The 15,494-nt window shown below is 62.2% G+C and overlaps 2 protein-coding genes across 2 annotated transcripts; one reads left to right on the top strand and one right to left on the bottom strand.

Annotated features, from left to right (window-relative positions):
• The first annotated feature begins 1,306 nt into the window (after positions 1 to 1,306).
• Positions 1,307 to 3,795, top strand: ENDOG (endonuclease G). The gene is made up of 3 exons (XM_004613470.2): positions 1,307 to 2,026; positions 2,823 to 2,932; positions 3,460 to 3,795. Exons 1-3 carry the CDS (start codon positions 1,535 to 1,537, stop codon positions 3,740 to 3,742), a joined length of 885 nt encoding a protein of 294 aa, XP_004613527.2. The 5' UTR covers positions 1,307 to 1,534; the 3' UTR covers positions 3,743 to 3,795.
• On the bottom strand, positions 3,752 to 9,279 carry SPOUT1 (SPOUT domain containing methyltransferase 1). Its single transcript, XM_055134318.1, has 12 exons — positions 9,215 to 9,279; positions 8,407 to 8,455; positions 8,089 to 8,214; positions 6,815 to 6,974; positions 6,565 to 6,654; positions 6,435 to 6,484; positions 6,214 to 6,344; positions 5,507 to 5,579; positions 5,295 to 5,393; positions 4,955 to 5,057; positions 4,677 to 4,824; positions 3,752 to 3,891 (listed from the first exon to the last, which is right to left on the bottom strand). The coding sequence occupies exons 1-12, from the start codon at positions 9,248 to 9,250 to the stop codon at positions 3,793 to 3,795; spliced, it is 1,164 nt and encodes a 387-aa protein (XP_054990293.1). The 5' UTR covers positions 9,251 to 9,279; the 3' UTR covers positions 3,752 to 3,792.
• Between the last annotated feature and the right edge of the window lie 6,215 nt (positions 9,280 to 15,494).

Here is a 15,494-nt window from a genome sequence, read left to right as displayed (position 1 = left end):
CCACGTGCAAGGCAAACGCCCTCCCCACTGTGCTATTGCTCCAGCCCCACCAAGTTCAGTTTTTAAGAAATATTTTTTGGGGAATGGGACCCTCCCCAAAGGTAGTCTGGCTACTCCCTGACCAGTTTTTGGGGATGGGGGAGGTGACGGTTTAGTGATCAGGCCTGATTGTACTGGAGGCGCCAGGGCTGCACCTAGCAGTGCTGAGGACCAGGCCCAGCCCCGTTACAGCCTTTTGTGTGTCTTAACACAGCCCATATCAGTTGTGTGTTGCCCAGGATTGAACCCAGGGCCTCACATGTATAACAAATGAACGTACTGCCACTGAGTCACATCCTGGGCACTCTGTGTGTGTGGTCAACAGAGAGTATACAAGGATTAAGGGTCTTGCCTTGCGTATGGTCAGCCCCAGCTCAGTGCCTGGCACTACGCTGCCCCCGGGACGTGGCAGAGACCAAGCACCAAGCAGAAACCCAGGAGCAGCCTCAGCACCACTGGGTGTGGACCAGCCCCTCCACCCAGCAATTTTTTTTTTTTTTGGTCAGTATCGGGATTTAAACTGGGTTCACATGCGTCTAAGTCATCCTAACTGTTACATGGACCTTATTTTGGAAGGAGGGTCCATCCCTCCGGTATTTGGGGGCTGCACCTAGATCTGTGCTTGGAGATTGCTCAGGCGACCATGTGGCACCAGGGTCAGGGTGGACACTTGGGAGCACGTGTGCGGCCCTTTGAGCCATCTCTGGGCCCCGTAGGAGCCGTGTTAAAGCTTCTCGAGCATCACTGTCTCGCTGCTTCCTGGGAGGCAGTTTCCGTCCCCAGCGGAGCGCGCGCGGCCTGCATCCTTGTCCTGCTGGGTTTGACAGGGACGCTCCAGGCCGCCTCCCTAGAAACGCTCGCGTTATTCCGACAGCCCTGGGTTCTAGTCCGGCCGAGCGGGAGCTCCCTCTGGAGGCGCTGTGGAGGATCCAAGCGCTGGAGACCCGCTCTTCACGCTTCCTCGCTGCCCTTCCTCTGGGGTGGCGGGGTGGAGGGGTGGAGGGGGCCGGGGGAGGCGTGCCCGGGGGCCGGCTCCCTGCAGTATTCGGCATGATGATGCCCGGGCCAGAGGTGCCAAGGCCCCCAGGGCACCCAGGTGGTGCTGGGGGCGACCAGTGCCAGGCCCGGCCGTGTGCCCGAGACCTTGTACATTCAGGACCCCAGAGCTTGGTAGGGCGGGCTGGAGGCGTGGTTGGGGCGGGGCGTCGGCAGGAACGGACCAATCAGCATCCAGAGCGGTGGGTCCCGCCCCCCCCAGTCCCGGGTCCTGAAAGGGCGAAGGGCACCAGGGCTCCCGCCGTCCTCTGTCGCGGTCACCTGCCCTTCGGAGGTCCTGCGAGCGGGAGGCACGTACCCCGCGCCTTGCTCCGCGTCCCCCGGGCCCCGTCCCCGCGGCGCGAACCCCGTTCCCCCGACGCGGGCAGCGCGGCCCCTTTAAGAGTCCGGGTCGCGGTGCTGGGGTCGCGGCGCCTCGGTGCTCCCGGGTGCTGGCAGCATGCGGGCGCTGCGCGGCGGCCTGACGCTGGCGCTGGGCGCGGCGCTGGGCGCGGCGGCCGAGGGCTGGCGGCGGCGGCGGTGCGGGGACGCGCGGGCCGAGGGGCTGCTGCGGCGGCTGCCCGTGCTGCCCGTGGCGGCGGCCGCCGTGCCCGCGCTGCCCGGGGCCCCGGCCGGCGAGCTGGCCAAGTACGGGCTGCCCGGGCTGGCGCAGCTCAAGAGCCGCGACTCGTACGTGCTGTGCTACGACCCGCGCACCCGCGGCGCGCTCTGGGTGCTGGAGCAGCTGCGGCCCGAGCGGCTGCGCGGCGACGGCGACCGGCGCGCCTGCGACTTCCGCGAGGACGACTCGGTGCACGCCTACCACCGCGCCACCAACGCCGACTACCGCGGCAGCGGCTTCGACCGCGGCCACCTGGCCGCCGCCGCCAACCACCGCTGGAGCCAGAAGGCCATGGACGACACCTTCTACCTGAGCAACGTGGCGCCCCAGGTAGGGCCCCGCCGCCCCCGCCGCCCCCCTGGCGCGCCACCTTGTCGCCCTGCTGGCCCGCGCCCGCCCCCGCGGCACACGGCTCGGACCTGACTCTGCTCACGGCTGGACACGCCCACCAGCGCCCCCGACCCTGCTGTTCTCTGAAAGCCCAGAGGTGCCCCCACCGACACCACTTTTTGTTTAGGACTTGCTCCCGGCTCTGTGCTCAGGATCACGCCTGGCATTTTCAGGGGACCATGTGGGGTGCCAGGGATTGAACCCAGGTGGGCCATGTGCAAGGCAAGCGTCCTCCCTGCTGTCCTATGGCTCCAAAATGTGCCTTGGGAGCTGGAGCGATAGCACAGCAGGGTGGGCGTTTGCCTTGCACGCGGCCGACCCGGGTTCAGTTCCCAGCACCCCATCTGGTCCCCTGAGCACCGCCAGGGGTAATTTCTGAGTGCATGAGCCAGGAGTAACCCCTGAGCATCGCCGGGGTGTGAGCCCAAAAAAAGGGCCTTGAAGACTCTTGGAAGCTGAGCAGTGCCTGGTGGGGTTCTAGACTGTTCTGTTTGTTGGCTGCCGTGCTGAGGGGTGAGCCTCTACCACCCTGCCCTGCCTTCCTACGAGGCAGCACCCTTGAGCCTGTGCAGGCTACACCCGTGACTCTTCCTCGGGACCGGAGCACGGGCATTGCACGCGGGAGCCCCAGGCCTCTCCCCAATACTGCACGGTCCCCGCAGCACGAGCCATGGGCTTTTCTCCCCCGAGCCCGCCCACAGAGGGGGACCCAGCTCACCGCGCCCTGCCCCCCCAGGTCCCCCACCTCAACCAGAACGCCTGGAACAACCTGGAGAAGTATAGCCGCAGCCTCACCCACAACTACCAGAACGTCTACGTCTGCACCGGGCCGCTCTTCCTGCCCAGGTGAGGCTCGGGTGGGCGCTGGGTCCCGTCTGCCCCAGGCCCCGGCCCGGCCCACGCGGGCTTTGAGGTCCCAGCGAGTCCATCTCTCGGATTCTCACTCCCGCCGCAACTGCATCTCCTGCCTGGGGGTTCTGACCCCTCGGCCCTGGAGTCCAACTCGGGGGACTCTCTGGCCTAATGGCGTGGCGGGAGAGGCCATGAACTGGCTACTAGTGTCCTGGGGTCCAGCACTGAAGTGTGGCAGCCCCCCCATGGTGCCTGACCTCCCCCTGGAACACAGCCCACAGTCAGAACGTTTCCGTCTACTTCGCTCTGTCCTGTTTATTGCCACCTCTCCCTCTGCCAGTCCCAGTGCTGAGTGGCGGGGGACAGGGTAGGAGCGAGTGTCGGCCGTGCGGGCAGCAGGGCACAGAGCCCTACACCAGGGGAGGCAGCAGGTGAACACCAACCGGAGGTGGAGTAAGGGAGGGCTGCCTGGAGGCGGGGGCCTGGGCCCGACCAATGACCCTGACACGGTGTGGCTGCAGGACGGAGGCTGACGGCAAGTCCTACGTCAAGTACCAGGTCATCGGCAAGAACCACGTGGCGGTGCCCACACACTTCTTCAAAGTGCTCATCCTGGAGTCGGCGGGCGGGCAGATCGAGCTCCGCTCCTACGTGATGCCCAACGCGCCCGTGGACGAGGCCACCCCGCTGGAGCGCTTCCTGGTGCCCATCGAGAGCATCGAGCGGGCATCCGGGCTGCTCTTCGTGCCGAACATCCTGGCGCGGGCGGGCAGCCTGAAGGCCATCACCGCGGGCAGCAAGTGAGGGCTGTGCCCGACCCGGCCAGGAAGCTGGACATTAAAGGTGGCCGCTTCTCACGCGAGTCCCGCGGCGTCCGTCTCCGCCGTCCTGGGCTGGGCGCCCGCCTGGGTGAGGCCGGGCTGCAGGGCGGCCAGGGAGATGAGGATGGCCTCCTGGGAGGGAACGCGGAGACGGGCGGCGGGGGCAGGTCAGGCCCCGCTCCAGGGCCGGACGGTGCCCCTGTGCACCTCCATCTGCTCTGCACTGACGGAGGGTCCCGCAGAGCCCCCAGAGCCCCGTGCCTGGACACAGCGTCCCCCCCCCACCCAATGCCAGGCGCTGTCACGACGGCTCTCAGAGCTGCTGGTGTGAGCGCTGTCCCACCCCCGTCACCGCAGGGCACGCAGGGTCTCTGGGCTAGGCAGTAGCACCCTGGACTTGTTTGTTTGGGGGGCCGCCCCGGTGATGCTCGGACCATATGGGGAGCAGGGGCTGAACCCGGGTCAGCTGCGTGCAAGGCGAACACACTACCCACTGTACTCGCTCGCCCCCACCCTTTTGTGTGGGGGGGGATGAAGCCAAATCCAGAAGCACTAGCCCAGGTCACCTGTGTGCAAAGCTGGCACACGAGTCCCTCGGGCAGTCCCCGGGTCCTGCCTTGGGTTCTTTCAGGGGGGTGGCACCTCCCGGCGAGTGTCGGCCGGTCACGCTGGCAGTTTCAGTGCAGGCCCAAGCGCGGCCCTGCCGTGCCCCCACCCACCTGGCGATGCTCAGGGGACCAGGCTGTGTACCAGGGATGGGACCCGGGCCAGCCGCGGGCCAGCCTGTGCCTTAACCCTGGGGGGCCACACCCGGCCGTGGTGGCCCTGAGGTCTGCCCTCGGGACTCTGCACCCGAGCCGTGTGGGAGGACCCCTCTGTGTTGTGTGTGGGGGTGCTGGCCGCTGGCCGGGCCTCACCTCTGTGCGGATGGTGCGGCTGCCCTGGCCAGGGCAGGTGTTCACGTACAGGTCGAAGAGGACGCTGGGTTCCGCCACGTCCAGGTTGGGGTCCGCATCGACAGCCGCTTCCAGCCCCTGCAGGCCCCCGAACACCACCAGGGCGTGCCTGGCACCCACAGGGGGCGTCAGGGCCGCTGGGCCGCCCCCTACTCTGGCGCCCCCAGCCCGCGCCCCCGAGGGGCCCTGCGGTACAGCTCTGCCCCCCAGACTGACTCCGGGCCCCGGGCTGTACCCACCGGAAGCTGGGCAGCTGGGCGGAGGCCGCGCTCGAGCCGCGCTCGGACGTGCCGATGGTCAGGTCATACCCGTCCTGGAAGGGGGCCTCGGCGAACACCGCACCTGGGGGGGACAGCAGCTGGGGCAGGGGGAAGCCTGCTTCCCGAGTCCCGGGGAGTTCGGCTGCGCATGGGGGGTGGCGGATCGGAGAAAGGGGTTCTGGAAGGGAGCCCCCCCGCACATACACACTGTTCCAGGCAGGGCATGGGGGCGCAGGCAGGCGGGGCTGAGAATGCACCTCTGATCTCTCAGACCCTGGGGACCCCCGTTCCCAGCCACGGGGGCGGGCGCTGTGCTTACTGAGGCAGGAGGCCAGCCGCACGGTGTAGCCCCAGTAGAGACCCGCCTTGGCGCGGGGGTCCTGCGAGGACACGACCTTGCCACGGAAGGTCTTGCTCTCTGGGCGGGGGCGAGAGAGGGGAGTGGAGAGGGAGGCAAAGGTGTGAACAGAGCTGGGGAGCGTCCGCCCGCGCCCCAGTCACGCCCCCTCCGCCCCGCCAGCTTCCAGGCACCTGGGAGCTGCTTCGGGTCCAGCCGCACCGTCACCCGGAGGCCCGGCTCCAGGTTCCTGTCAATCTTCACTTCCTGGGGAGAAACCAGACACGGGGCTGCTCCCTACGGGGCTGCTCCCTGCGCGACCAGCAGGGGGCGCCCGGACCTGCGCCCAGGTGAGTGTGGGCGCAGAGACCCCCGGAACCCCCCAGGCACCTGCCCTGCTCATGGCTGACCTGGGTTCCGTCCCCGGCTCCCCATCAGGAGTGACCCCTGGGCCCAGCGCCAGGCATAATCCCAGAGCATTACTGGGTGTGGCCCCCAAACAACAAAACCCAGCCAGGGGCCTGACTGCGGTCTAGCACAGCGGGGAGATGGCCTGGGTTCGATCGCCAGCATTCCACAGGGTCCCCTGAGCACCGGCAGGAGTAAGCCATGAGCATCACTGGGTGAGACCCAAAACAAACAAACGGAACCGTTAAACGTCGATGGGGCCAGAGAGGAACGGGGTGACGTGCCAGCCTTGCACGTGCTGACCAGGACACACACAGGAGGACAGCGCGGGGCCCCACAGTCAAAACAGGGGGTTCGGGCCGGGAGTGCAGAGTCCATGGCCGGCGGCGTGAGGCCGAGCCCACTCCAACGCAGAGCCGGGGACTAGCTCCCGACTGTCCCACGGGCACCCAGGGACCCGGGTCTCACACCCCAGCCCGCCGCCCCGTCCTACCTTCCTCAGGCCACAGTTGACAAAGGAGCCGTGGCCGGGCCGGGTGGGCCTGTCCACCACGACGCCCTCCCGGAACTCCGCCTCCTCGTCCTGCCGCACATGGTGAGGGCTGTCCAGGGGGTTCAGGAGGCCTGTGGGGAGGGGGAGGTCAGGAGAATGCCGGGAGGGGCCCCAGCCCCCAGCCTGCCACCGGGAGTGGGAGGGACTGACCCGAGGCTCACCCGCGAACTGCAGGTCCTGGTGCTTGGGGAAGAAGGCCTTCCGCAGGTACCTGGGGAAGAAGGGGCGATCAGGGGGTCCCGGGGAGCCGGCCCCCAACCCCCACTCAGGGCAGAGACGCTCGTTCCGTACTGGGGACACTCCAGGTACTGCAGAATCCGGGCGAGCTGCACGCATGCCTGCCCCTTCTTCCCGACGCCCCGGAATTCCCCCTCCACGGTCCTGGGGGAGAAAGAGACGGGGGCTCGAGAGCCGCAAGGGGCCACTCCCGGGGCCCCCCAACCCCCACGCGGGGCTTAGGGGGAGTGTGTGGGCCCCCACTGGGCTTCTCCAGCCCCCACCCGGCGAGGGCGTGGATTCCCAAGCCCCGGCTGCCTCTCACTTGCTATCCTGGCCTTCCTCATCAAACACCACGATCTCGTCCACCTGGAAGATGGCGCAGGCCCTCGCCACCTGGCCGGCCAGGTAGGTGCGGAGCTCTGGGGACTGGGCGTTATCCAGGATGGAGCCCGGCAGGGCCACGCTCAGTGTGTAGGGTCGCCCTGGGGGTGGGGTGCGGGGAGGCAGGGGGACGTCAGGCAGCATCACCGGTGAAGTCAGGCTCCAAATGCAGGTCCACTCCCCACAGTGCTCGGGGCCGGCCCTCGGGCGCCCGCACGCCCTGCGGCTGTTCCAGACCCTTCAGGCACCCCCCACCCCACCCCACCCCACCCCACCCCCGGCCCCAGGCCCAAGGATTCTGAGGGGAGTGCAACTACCAAACTACCGGCAGCTAGTCCCGACCCAGGGGAGCACTGCCCGGAGTAACCCCCGCCCCAACCCCAAAGCCAGTCTGCACATGGCACGACGCCGTGGCACAGAAGCGTTTCCCAAGGTGGGCAGCACCGCAGAGGGAGACGGTGGAACAATGAGGGGCGCCTGCTGTCTGCTTCAAGGTCGACTTAGGGCGAGACAGAGCGGGGTGAGGGGGACTGGATCTCCACATCATACGGCCCCCTGAACCCCGCCAGGAGCGACCCTCCAGCCCAGGGCTGGGAGCGAGCCCTGGACACCCAGACACGGCCCAACCCTCCCCACTCAGAACCCCACGAGGGGGGGCCAGAGCGATAGCACAGTGGGTAGGGCGAACTGGGTAGGGCGTTCGCCTTGCACGCAGCCGACCCGGGTTCGATCCCCGGCATCCCATATGGTCCCCCAAGCACCGCCAGGAGTAATTCCTGAGTGCAAAGCCAGGAGTAACCACTGAGCATTGCTGGGTGTGACCCAAAAAGCAAAAAAAAAAACAAAAAACCCACGAGGGGCTGGAGCGACAGCACAGTGGAGAGGGCGTTTGCCTGCCTGCGGCTGACCTGGGTTTGATCCCTGGCGTGCCCTATGGACCCCCGAGCACTGCCAGGGGTCAATCCTGAGTACAGAGCCAGGACTTAACCCCTGAGCATCGCCGGGTGTGACCCGAAAACCCAAAAAGCCAAAACAAAACAAAACAAAAGCAAAACCCCAGGAACAGCTGCGACCCCATCCTGCAGATGAAGCTCCGGGCACACAACCCCGCACCGGAGGCTGCCCGCCCTGGGCAGAAGGTCCAAGCTGCCTCCTCGGGTCCTCGGTTTCCCCAGCAGCTGGACACAGCCTCCCTGCCCCAGCGCCGCCACTCACCCCGGTCGTCCCTCTGGGCAGCCGCCTCCTCCTCCTGCTGGCGCCTGGCTTGCTCCTCCTGGGCCCGCTGCCGCTCCAGTTTCTTCATCAGCTTGAGGTCCTTCCATTTCTTCTGCTCCTCTTTCTCTGCACCAAAGGACAGCCCGGTGGGCAGGGGCACCTTCTGCTCCCGCGCTGGGGGGTGGTGGGCAGCCTCCTTCCTCTCCTCTCGGGGGACGCGGCAGGGACCCGGCGGGGACAGGGCTGGGGGCTCTCCCCAGGGTCCCCCGGGGCCAAGGGGCCGGGATGATCACGGCGGCTGCTGCACCCCGCACTCACTCTGCTTCTTCCACTTCCGCCACTCGATCCTCTGGCCGTGTTGCTCACCCTGGACGGGGGAGAGGCACCGGGGAGGGGGACTGAGCTCCCCCAGCCCGGAACCTCCTCCACACCCACCCCTCACCCCAGGGCGCTGAGCGCGGGGGCCTAGAGAGGGCGGGCGTGTACCAAACGGTGGGACTTTTTTGTTTTTTGGCTTTTTGGGTCACACCCGGCGATGCACAGGGGTTACTCCTGGCTCTGCACTCAGGAATTACTGCTGGTGGTGCTCGGGGGACCCTATGGGATGCTGGGAATCGAACACGGGTCGGCCGCGTGCAAGGCAAGCGCCCTCCCCGCTGTGCTATCGCTCCAGCCCCCTGTGGGGCTCTTATTATTTTATTTCATTTTATTTTTTGCGGGTCGGGGACCACATCCACCGGTGCACGGGGCTTGCTCCTGGCTCAGTGCTCCGCGCTGTCTGCGGGGCCAGGCTCGGCCCGGGGCGGAGCACGCTGCAAGCCCGCGTGCTTGCTGTACCCGCTGCACCCTCTCTCGACCCGCGAGCCCTGAAGCAGCTGGACGCGCCTCCACGGGGAGGAGGGGGCACAGGCCGTGCCCGGGGGCCTCGGGCTGCGGGTCCCCCCAGGCGGCCCGGCCACACTCACACCCCGCGGGGCGCTGGGGCTCCCCCGCGCTGCGCCCACCGCCAGCGCCACCGGCCTCGGGAGGGGCGGGCGGGGCGTGCGGATCCGCCCCGGACCGGGTCCCGCCTAATGCGCGGGGCCGGCTCGGGGCCGGCTCGGGGGTCCCCGCGGCGTCCACCTACCGGGCCGCACGGCCGCTTCCCAGCGCGCTCCGCCATGTTGGCCCCGGTCTGCCCCGCCGCCGCAATCAGACAGCGCTTCCGGCCACGCCCCCTCCGAGCCGCCCAATCGGCGAGGTCCTAAGGGCCGGGGGCGTGGCCGAGGCGGGAGGGCGGCTAGCGAGGCGGCGTTCCTGGGGCTGTCCAGGAGCCAAGGCGCTTGCCTTGCTCGCGGCTCAGCTGGCTCGACCCGGGTTCGAGCGCACCAGCCAGCAGTGATCCCGGGGCTCAGGGCCACGAGTGAGCCCTGAGCACCGCCAGATGTGGCAAACACAAAAGTATATGCAAACAGGCCTTAAAACACTGAATCTCAGCATGATTTCGTACATATATGGTTCTATGGGTTACATGGGATGCCAGGGGTTGAACCAGGGTCAGCTCCATGCAAGGCAAACACCCTACCTATGCTCTCACTATCACTCTTGCCCCAAGTACCCTTATTTTTATGAACATAGTGTTTTAGGGCATTTTAGGGGCTAGGGAGAAAGTACAGCAGACAGGGTGTTTGCACACCCCTGACCCAGCCAGGTTCGAGCCTCAGAACCCCCTCTGGTCCTGAGTAAGCCGTGAGCACCACCAGGTGTGCCTTTAAAGAACAAAATGAACAGGGCTGGAGCAATAGCACAGCGGGTAGGGCGTTTGCCTGGCACGCAGCTGACCCGGGTTCAATTCCCAGCATCCCATATGGTCCCCTGAGCACCACCAGGGGTAATTCCTGAGTGCAGAGCCAGGAGGTACCCCTGTGCATCGCCGGATGTGACCCAAAAAGCAAAAATAAATAAATAAATAAAAGCTTGAGAGGTTGTAGGCAGAGAGACAGCACAGGAGTTAAGGGTCTTGGGGCTGGAGCGATAGCACAGCAGGTAGGGTATTTGCCTTGCACGTGGCCAACCCGGGTTCGGATCCCAGCATCCCATATGGTCCCCTGAGTGCATGAGTCAGGAGTGACCCCTGTGCATCGCCGGGTGTGACCCAAAAAGAAAAAAAAAAAGACTTAGCACTCAAAAAAGAAATGAGACCAATGTCATAATAAAGTTTCAAAAAAAAAAAAGAAGTTAAGGGTCTTGCCTTGCATGAGGTTGTGTCCTAACATGGTTCAAATTCAGGCACTATATATGGTCCCCAGAGCACCACCAGGAGAGACTCCTGAGCACAGAGCCAGTAGCAGCTCCCCTGAGCACTTCTGGGTGTGGTCCTCCAAAAAGGCTGAACTCATGGCTGAGAGGTTTCTCAAAGGGCTTGGAAACAGGCTTGGCATACCCAAGACCTGAGCTTGATGCAAGCAGCGGGGAGTAGCCCAAGAATCCAGATCACCAGAGTGATAGCACAGCGGGTAGGGCGTTTGCCTTGCACTCAGCCGACCCAGGTTCAATCCCGGCATCCCATATGGTCTCCCCCAGCACCGCCAGGAGTAATTCCTGAGTGCAGAGCCAGGAGTGACCCCTGAGCATCTCTGGGTGTGACCCAAAAAGCAACGAAAGAAAGAAAAAAGGAATTCAGACCACAGACCGAATCAAAGAAGGCTGAAGTTTACTTAATCCTGTTCTTTGTGTTTGTTTTTTGAGCCAGACTGCTACTGCTCAGGGCTTGCTCCTGGTTCTGTGCTCAGAGATCTCTCCTGGCAGGGCTCAGGGGACTGTACGTGGTACTGGGAACCCAGAACTTGCAAGGCAAGTGCTCCTGCCTTGGTACTATCTCTCTGGCCCCTTATCCTATTCTTTTATAGAGTCATTCATTTATTCTCCCTCTCCCAGCCCTGTATTCAGAAAAGGCTTTGAGAGAAGGGAAAAGATGGAAGAGGAAAGGGTAGCTCCCAGATTATGGGGTCTCTGAAGAAGGATTCCTCATTTACTTTTTTAACTTTTTGGAGGGGGCCACACCCAACCGTGCTCAGCCAGCTGTACTCAGGACTTACTCCTGTCCGCGCTTGGGGGACCCTATCTCAGGTGCCAGGGACCCAGCTGGGGTCTGCAGCATGCTGCACAAGGGTCTCCACCCTGGTTCCCTCTCCGGCCCTGAGACCTCTTGTTTCCGAGGCAGGCATGCTTCCACTGAGCTATCTTTGGGCCTCTCCCTCCGCCTTTTCTGGAGGCCCCACCCGCTGGTGCTTGCGCACTACCTGCCGTGCAGTGCTCAGGGGCCACGCCCGGCAGTAGAGGGGGACTGCGTGGTGTTGGAGATTGAACCCAGGCTCCCACACGCAAAGCCTGTGTTCAGGCTCTCGGAGCCGCCTCCCGCCCCCTCTCCATTGTTGTCGCAGATGCAGGGCGCTGGTACTGGAGCACTAGTTCCCCTACTCATCACTCTTTGCACATGTGTCTGTTGGGGTCCCTCTAGCTCTGATGCTCACCCGTGATCTACTTTGAGTGTCCACTGGGAGTGGCGGTGCTGGTCCCAGGGGTCACATTCCTGGCTCAGGTGCTTGCATAGCTTTTAGGGGCCTCATTCTTTACTTTTTTTTTTTGGGTCACACCCAGCGATGCTCATTGGTTACTCCTGGCTTTGTACTCAGGAATTACTCCTGGCGGTGCTTGGGGGACCATATGGGATGCCGGGGATTGAACCCGGGTCGGCCACATGCAAGGCAAACGCCCTACCCGCTGTGCTATCGCTCCAGCCCTGGCCTCATTCTTTAGTTGGGCTGGAGCGATAGCACAGCGGTAGGGCGTTTGCCTTGCACGCGGCCGACTCGGGTTTGATTTCTCTGCCCCTCTCGGAAAGCCTGGCAAGCTACCAAGAGTATCTCGCCTACGCGGCAGAGCCTGGCAAGCTCCCGGGGTGCATCCGATATGCCAAACATATATCGGATAAGTAACTAAAGAGTCACTGTCACTGTCACTGTCATCCCGTTGGAGATATTACTGGTGCCCGCTCGAGCAAATAGATGAGCAACGGGATGACAGTGACAGTGACAGTGACTCTTTAGTCGTGATGCTCCACAAGCCTGGAGATCTCCTGTGGCACTGGGGCGATTTGGGGGCACGCAGCAGGAGTGGGGTTTGAACTTGTGGCCTCACATTGACAATGCACATGCTCTGAGCCACACGGTGACCCCCGGGGTCCCACCATTCACCTGTTACAGGACATCCCATTGCTTCCAGCATTGAGCAATTGTGAATCAAGCTGCTAGAGACATTCATGGTCGGGCTTTTGTATGGACAAGAATTTTCAGCCCAGTTGAGTAGACAGTCGGGAGACAGCTTCTAAGGCAGCGCTTGTCTCCGTAAGGAACTGCCCAAATGGCTTCCAAAGTGGTTATTATGCTTTGCATGCCTGCCAGCAGTGAATAAGAGATGCTTCGTTTTGTAAATTAATGAGTTGAGGCAATATTTATTCAATCAATAGGTATTTATTGAGAAGGATCTATTTTGAGCCGAACCGCCAGCATCCGGCGCCAGGGACCAGAGGGTGAACAGAAGCAAACACTATCCTGGAGCTCACAGTCTCGCAGAGATCAATTTCGAAGGGCAGGAGTGCTGCCTTCCTGGAGGTTGTTCACGTCCCCCATCTCTCCTGCATCCGAGTCCCCTCCAGGTGCCTGCCGAGTCTCCAGTCTCAGACCGGCTGGTCACTCAGACAAAGATCGGGTCTCTCTGCTGAGTCACCGGCCCGAGCTGGGAGCAGATCTAGGTTGGCTATACTTATTTATTTTGGGGGGGGGGGTTTGGGGTCACACCCGACAATGCTCAGGGCTGACTCCTGGCTCTACACTCAGGAATCACTCCTGGCGGTGCTCAGGGGACTATATGGGATGCTGGGAATCCGCATGCAAGGCAAACACCCCCCCCCCCTGCGCTACCGCTCCAGCCCCAGGCTATACTTATTCTTATTGACAGGTTAGAGACCTCATCTGGCCAGACAGAGGGACAGACACAAGTTCAAGTGAGGGAACGGGAGAAGCGTGTCCGTGCTACGGGATGAACCCTACAACCTCTGACCTCTGACGAGGCTGGGGTACAGCCGCATCCTGGGAGATGCTGAGCAGGACTTTAAGTTGTCTTGGGTGGGGAAGGGGCCCGGTGTGCTGGCTCCGGCCTTCCGTTATCGGTAGGGGATGGATGTGAGGGAATGTGGGATGCAGCCTGGTAGCTTCCTGCTGCCAGACGGGCCATAAATCCTGACTTCCGCGCTGTGGGGCAGGGAGAGTTTGATTCTGGGAATGTCACTTGCTCATCAGTCGCTGCTGTTTGGCCCCCGAGCAAACCTTACAATAATAATAGTAGTAATAATGATAGTAATTGTTTTTATTTTGGGCTTTGAGGCCATGCCCAGTGATACTCAGGACTCACTCCTGGCTCTGAGCTCAGAGATCACTCTTGGAAGGGCTAGGGGACCCTATGGGGTGCCAGGGATCGAACCCAAGTTGGCTCCATGCAGGGCAGGTGCCCGACCCGCTGTGCTACTGTTCTGGCTCCCCGAGTGTATATCTTGTTACAGCCTCTGTTCCCATCAGCGCCCCCAATTCAGTAAATGATATGAGCAAAATCCACATGCTTGCTTTGCAGACGTACTCAGGAAGCACTCCTGCCAGTGCCCATATGCGGTGCCCAGGATTAAACCCAGATGGCTGCATGCAAGGCGAGTGCCCTACCCACTGTGCTATCTATCCAGCCCCATCTTCTTGTCTCTTTTTCTTTTTTGACCACACCCAGTCACCCGGTACTCAGGGCTTGCTCCTGGCTCTGCACTTAGGGATTGTTCCTGGCAGTGCTTAGAACCAGACGGATGCTGGGGACCAAACCCAGGTCAGCCCCGAGCCAGGTAAGCGCCCTCCCTGCTGTGCTACCAATCTCTTCTGTCCCCCTCTCTTCTCAGGCTATAAAAGCTTCCGTTTTGCACACGTCTGTAACGGCTGCCTTTCTACTTGCTAGACAGGCCAGATGCATGAATCTATGGTCAACCCAATACACGAGATGTTTAAAATTATACATCAGGGGGGCAGGAGCACAGGGGCTAGAGCATTTGCTTTTTTCACGCAGCCAACCCAGGTTCGTTTCCCGGCATCCCATAGGATTCCCCCAAGCACCGCCAGGAGTAACTCCTGAGTGCAGAGCCAGGGGTAACCCTGTGCATCACCGGGTGTGACCCAAAAAGGAAAAAAAATTACACACTAGGGAGGCAGGACATAGCTCCACGGTTCATGCTTCGCATGTGAGAGTCCAGTTTGCTGCTCAGCAGCACTTGGTCCCAGAGAGACGACTAGGAACCGCTGTAAGCACACAGCGCCCCCAAGTGTCAGGGCGCTGGAGGGTGGGGCTCAGCAACACGGCATTTTTTTAAATCACACCCAGCGATGCACAGGAGTTACTCCTGGCGGTGCTCGGAGGACCATATGGGATGCTGGGAATTGAACCCGGGTCGGCCGCATGCAAGGAAAACACCTTACCCGCTGTGCTATCACTCCAGCCCCAGTAAGAAACACAGCATCTGCCCTGCATACATGAGGCCCTGAGTCTGGCCCCTGGCACTGTGTGGTCTCCCTAACATGGAGCTGTGTAGCCCTGGTGGCCCCAAACAAACAAAACTCCAAAAAGACTCAACATGAGGCATTTCATTCTAGAATTTCTCACATCCAGCTAGGATTTATAATATCCCATCCTTGCTTTATGGGACTTGCTCCTTCTCCATTCTTCTACATAAAATTATCTACCTAAGAAAAATGGGGGGTGGGACCCAGGTGGCCACACTTTTGTGCAGCCGTTCTACTGCTGATGGACCACAATCTGGAGGCCAGCTAGACTACTTTTGGCCCCAGCAACCGCTTGCAGCCATGTCTCTAGACTGTGAACTAAGCCACAGCCCCATACCGGCTGAGGAGGGGAAAAATCCTTCTTTCTCGTTTGTTTTTTTTTCCCTTTTTGGGGAGAAGCGGCGTGGCCTCCGCCATATTATGAGGACTATTAAGCAGGTACAAACTTGGTGGTGCAGGAAGGAGAAAAAAACAAAACAAAACAGTTATGAACTTGAAACAGTGGGATGCGTGGGCAGTCTCGGGCCAGGGGTGATACTGGCGCGCACTCCGCCAAGATTCGACCCGGGTGGCCACACATTTGTGCGGCCGCTCTGCTGCTGATCAACCACAATCCGGAGGCCAGCTAGACTACTTTAGGTCCCAGCAACCGCTTGCAGCCATGTCTCTAGACTGTGAACTAAGCCATTGCCCCATGCTGCCCCAGGAAGGGAAACGATGCAATTTCTAACATAAATCTCCCTGGACTTAATTACTAAAATACTAAAATAGAGA

This window comes from Sorex araneus, chromosome 1 (assembly GCF_027595985.1).
Source record: "Sorex araneus isolate mSorAra2 chromosome 1, mSorAra2.pri, whole genome shotgun sequence".
In the NCBI taxonomy this organism is placed as follows: Eukaryota; Metazoa; Chordata; class Mammalia; order Eulipotyphla; family Soricidae; genus Sorex; species Sorex araneus.
The sequence above is the reverse complement of the archived record's forward strand: the minus strand, read 5'-3'. Positions and strand labels throughout refer to the sequence as shown.